The sequence below is a fragment of the Cibotium barometz genome, chromosome 26 (assembly GCF_041138505.1).
Source record: "Cibotium barometz isolate CiBa-2024 chromosome 26, ASM4113850v1, whole genome shotgun sequence".
NCBI lineage: Eukaryota > Viridiplantae > Streptophyta > Polypodiopsida > Cyatheales > Cibotiaceae > Cibotium > Cibotium barometz.
In genome coordinates this window covers 47,274,767-47,279,939 of record NC_141071.1, presented here as the reverse complement: position 1 = coordinate 47,279,939, position 5,173 = coordinate 47,274,767, and the positions used below count along the sequence as shown (strand labels likewise).

General features: G+C 39.1%; 1 protein-coding gene across 1 annotated transcript; it reads right to left on the bottom strand.

Moving 5' to 3' along the window:
- Positions 1-1,238: 1,238 nt before the first annotated feature.
- On the bottom strand, positions 1,239-2,169 carry LOC147624044 (pterocarpan synthase 1-like). The gene has a single exon (XM_086820929.1). It carries the CDS (start codon positions 2,126-2,128, stop codon positions 1,586-1,588), a length of 543 nt encoding a protein of 180 aa, XP_086677055.1. The 5' UTR covers positions 2,129-2,169; the 3' UTR covers positions 1,239-1,585.
- Between the last annotated feature and the right edge of the window lie 3,004 nt (positions 2,170-5,173).

Here is a 5,173-nt window from a genome sequence, read left to right as displayed (position 1 = left end):
ATCCCCTAGATTTACCTCCTGTGATTTGTCTAGGCTTACTTTTGCGGCATTGTTTTCCTGGTTCTCCTTTTTCTTTTGCAGCCAGTTTCGACTGTGCATGGTGTCCCCTCCTTTTCGCTAAGCAACTAACTTGCAAGTTGGATTCATCTCAAGGCTTTTCCATTGCCTTAAATGTGGCTAATATGTGGAAGGGTGATATCCCCTTGTGGTGCTCGAGTGTGTGTGTGTGTGTGTGTGTGTGTGTGTGTGGTGAGGGTAACGAATAAGGTGTCACACGGCCTGTGTGTGTGTAGTTGGGTGAAATACTTGTTTGTGACTAGGTAAGGGAGTGGGGGAAGAATCCACTCGTCTAAGAGTACACTACTTTATAAATGACATACCATATGTGGTATCAGAATCTCATTATTTACAAAGTACATGGGATGATTAGAGTTTGAAAAAGGTTTTTATTTTTTAGTCAATGCAGTATTAATCATATTTGATTAATTGTAATCTTGTTTTATTACAAGTGTTAGCATGAAGATCTCATTGTTGCCAATGTAGCATGAAGATCTTATTACCACAATGAGAGTGTGATAATCTATAGATTCAATACATATGATGGTAGTCCATCAAAATTGCTTACTTGTTGAGAATACCTGTCTTTACTTGAGGGATGCCAATTAGTTAAATCTATTGATACATGTGTGTGTAGGCATACAAGTGATAGATTATTGTAGGAAAGAACTTTCATGGAGAGGTAGGTGTGATCTGTTAAAGCGCAGTGGACACTAGTGTGCAATGCTTTCCCTTCAAGCTCATGCTTTGGATCAAGGCAATGGGATAATGGTTTGCCATGAATATCAAAGATGGTAATTCAACTTGTGATGCTGCCCAGTTCTACCAAATCTGTGTAGGGTCCAATCGACCGACTGACTAACTTGTAGGGTTCGTCCTCGTGGGGTTCAATTCAGAGAATATGTAAGTCTACTACGTGAAATCATTAGGAGGGGTTTTTCAAACCAAGATTTTGAGAAAAAATACTAAAATCTACTTATATAGGGGCATCTAAATGGCATTTTGGAAAGAAAACTCTTTAAGTTTATAAAGAAAAAAGGGGACTCATTTTATTAAGTTGAAATTCACAGAAAATGGGCACGTTGTATGTAGGTCTTCGTAAAAGTACACCCCCCGGAGGCTTCGTCCCCTAGCTTGTCCAACCTACCTACAAAGTGACCAATATTTAGAAAGATGGTTGTACTCGGGTGGATGTGTGTGGTGAGTAGCATGGTGCATGTGGTCAGGTGAAATTCGTATTTACGACTGGAATTAAAGAAGACCTCATTTTTTAAAAAGGAACTATGGAGCTTTCTTAAATAGAATTTAATCTCAAAGATTAGGGGGGTCTATAGATTTTAATCTCAAAGATTAGGGTGCTCTTTCTTTAGATAATGCACAGATAGCAACGGCAGAAGAAGTTTATTGGGCTCAGAATCTACAGACAATAAAGGCATAAGAAGATTATTGGGCTCCGAGGGGACAAAACAGTGTGAAGCACATCATTACTGTTGTGTTGTAGTCAGGTATAGTTGTTTGGCTAGCGATTTTAGAGGAAGTAGACCGAGTGGTGGTAAACATTGGCATTGATCATGGAGATGATGGCGTAGCCGCGCACGCCCCGGAAGGCGCCCGTGCCACCAACCACGGAGATCTCGTTGGTGGCGAGGTTGACGAGGCCCTGCAGGCTGATGGTGCCGTTTACGAAGCCATCGTCGTAGGAGACCACCTCAACCTCCACCTCGTGGCTGGTGGAGGTGTAACTGACCTGCACGGTGTAGCCGCGGACGAAGCCCAGCGACTTGGAGGAGCTGTCGGTGCCCTCCGTCAGGTTGAAGGCGAAGAGCTCCGTATCGCCGAAGCTGTTGGTGACGCTGCTGTTGAGGGGCTCGACGAGGACTCCCGTGTACGGGGTTCCCACCACCACCTGCACGTAGTACTCTAGCGAAGGCTCCGACAAGTTGGCCGGCATCATTTTCCAGCGCGGGTGGCCGGAGGCGGCGTGGACACTCGCAACCTGCAGCGCGCCCACGAGCAGCAGCAGCAGAAAGCAGAAGGCGCGGCAGCTATAACTTACAAGGTTGGGAGCCATCTGTGTGTGTGGTAATGAGCTCGGATGGCTAAGATTGAATGGTGTTGCGAGCGAGCTATTTTAGCTGGACAGGGTGCGCCTCTCTTTATACACGTGCAATCTCCAATGATTGCTCCGGAAGGTGCCATAAAGTCACGATGAAGAGCCCCCAATGTCCAGTCCGCCTGTTGAACGGCCGGATGGTTCAAACTTGGAAATAGATAAGCGCGGCAAAAACGACGTAGTGAAAAGAGCTGTCGGCCTTTGTTTTCCTCATCATACGCGAGTGCTAGAAATCAAAGCATCAATAGCACAATGTATACTAAAGACAAGGTTTACCACTAAAATGCATGTTCTTAAAATAAGAGCTTGGCCGTTTTCTTAATGCATTAGAATCAACAGAAATACAGTATTCTCTCTAGCAGTGTCCGTCCTACGTAAGTATTAGTAGAGACAACGCTTCTAGAAGGCGCAGTCACTTACTATTCCTCACTATTTGACTTCTCTCATACGTCACTAGACTATTCATTATTTGCCTCTCTTTTGACTTCTCTCCTAAATGCTAAGCCTCATGATCAGCACATACTTTCTAATAAATTGATATTTTACCTTACGCTTCGTGGGGTACTCTTTGGACTTGTCCCTTGTTGTTGGGAGTAGCTTTTTCTTCATGTTCATGTGGGGGGTGCCATGCCTTCCAACTCCCTAGAAAATATATACAAGTATTACCTCACATGTGCATGCCCAAATAGTCGACGTGTTGTTTTGATATCAATAGGGCCATAGTTGAGGAGCACGGGTAGAGAAGGCTAAAGCCTTTGAGCATGGGAAGGAGGATTGTCCCCAATTTGCTCAAAATGTAGAGAGACATGGCAATAAATTGATATTTTTTCCTACTCTTCGTGGGGTACGCTTTGGACTTGTCCCTTGTGGTTGGGAGTAGTTTTTTCTTCATATTCATGTGTGGGGTGCCATGCTTCCAACTCCCTAGAAAATATATACAAGAATTACCTCACATGTGCATGCCCAAATAGTCGATGACATTGTGTTGTTTTGATATCAATAGGGCCATAGTTGAGGAGCACGGGTATAAGAGAAGGCTAAAGCCATTGAGCATGGGAAGAAGGATTAACATTTGTCCCAAATTTGCTCAAAATGTAGAGAGACAGGGCAATAAATTGATATTTTTTCTTACTCTTCGTGGGGTACTCTTTGGACTTGTCCCTTGTTGGGAGTAGTTTTTTCTTCATATTCATGTGTAGGGTGCCATGCTTCCAACTCCCTAGAAAATATATACAAGAATTAGCTCACATGTGCATGCCCAAACAGTCGACGTGTTGTTTTGATATCAATAGGGCCATAGTTGAGGAGCACGAGTAGAGAAAGCTAAAGCCGTTGGAGCATGGGAAGAAGGATTAAACAATTGTCCCAAATTTGCTCAAAATGTAGAGAGACTTTCAGAAGAATGCTTTCAAGGGAAAAAAGACAACAACTTTTGTACCACAAAGAGTATTACTTGCCTTTGCTTATTATGTTTGATATTACTTTTGTATACTACTTTCAAGGGATCAACAATAAAACAACTTAATGTACCGCACAAAGAGTATTTATTGCTTATGTTTGATATTACACTTGTACATTACTTTCAAGGGAACAATAAAACATCTTACGTAGCGCAAAGAGTATTGCTTATGTTTCATATTACTTTTCTATATTTAGGATATTTATATTTATGAGGAAAGATAGCAGCACTTGGTTTAAAATCAGTACAATTAGAAACTATCATCTATGCACATGCATTCAATAGCACCACCAAGAATACCATGTGTTTGCTTTGATAACCATTACTATTTTTGGTAACTAAGGCCTCAATTGTTCGATATAGAATCTTTAAATAATCCCAACCATGTGGTTGGATTCAAAGGAAAGAACCTATTTTAGTCTAGAAAACATATTTCTATCCCTAAAAAGGAAACCACTAACTTTGCACACAATAATCATTTTAGCTTATTAAAAAACCATAGGAAACCATGCAAGGTTACGTAGGAGAAACATTTTTTCCATTAAAATACAATATCCTTGAAATAACAATATATAGATGATTAAAATTAAACAATGAGTCATAAAAAATCATGCAAATGATAACTTTTTAAAAATTGTAACATTATTAGTAAACTTTTAAAAATATGATATTTTGCAAAAAATTGAAAAAATTTAAGAATTGCAACCACAATCTTTAAATTTACCAACTTGTGAGGCAAAGCTTTTATAATGAGATATACTAAAAACATTGTTTTCTAATGAAGCATAATAAATTTACCAATTGATGAGGCATTATTTAAAAAACCCATCAAAGCTTAAAATGTATCAATTGATAAGTCAAAACCCTTATAATAAGATATAGTAGTGTCCAAAACAATGTCTTATAATAAAATATACCAATCATTTAAAAAAATTATGTTTTTTAAAAACAAAAGAGAGAAAATGTATCATATCTTATTCAAAACACTACAAGCAATCAAACTTGCCTAGCTAGTACTATATCTGTGTGATGATTAAGAAATTTTAGAAAATTAATTTATTCCAATATAGTATTTTTTAATTGAGTTAATACTTGTAGAGCGACCAAATAAATCAAGACTTTAACCGTTTTTTAAATCATGTAATGCCACTCGAATAATGAGTTTCTTTACCTATCGTCACTTTCCTCCTTGCTTCAATCATTTGTGGATCGTATTGTTTAATCAAGGGATTATTTGTAGTGGTATGGTAAAAAAATATAACAGCGAATTACACTAACCATATTATTTTCCTTCAAGAATATATACAAGAATATACAAGAATATATATATACAAGAATTACCTCACATGTGCATGCCCAAATAGTCGACGTGTTGTTTTGATATCAATAGGGCCACAGTTGAGGAGCACGGGTATAAAAGAAGGCTAAAGCCATTGAGCATGGGAAGAAGGATTAACATTTGTCCCAAATTTGCTCAAAATGTAGACAGACAGGGCAAAAAATTGATATTTTTTCTTAGTCTTCGTGGGGTACTCTTTGGACTT

Bases quoted from the DNA above. Each gene is read 5' to 3' on its own strand.
- LOC147624044 (XM_086820929.1), bottom strand. From the start codon at position 2,128: ATGGCTCCCAACCTTGTAAGTTATAGCTGCCGCGCCTTCTGCTTTCTG.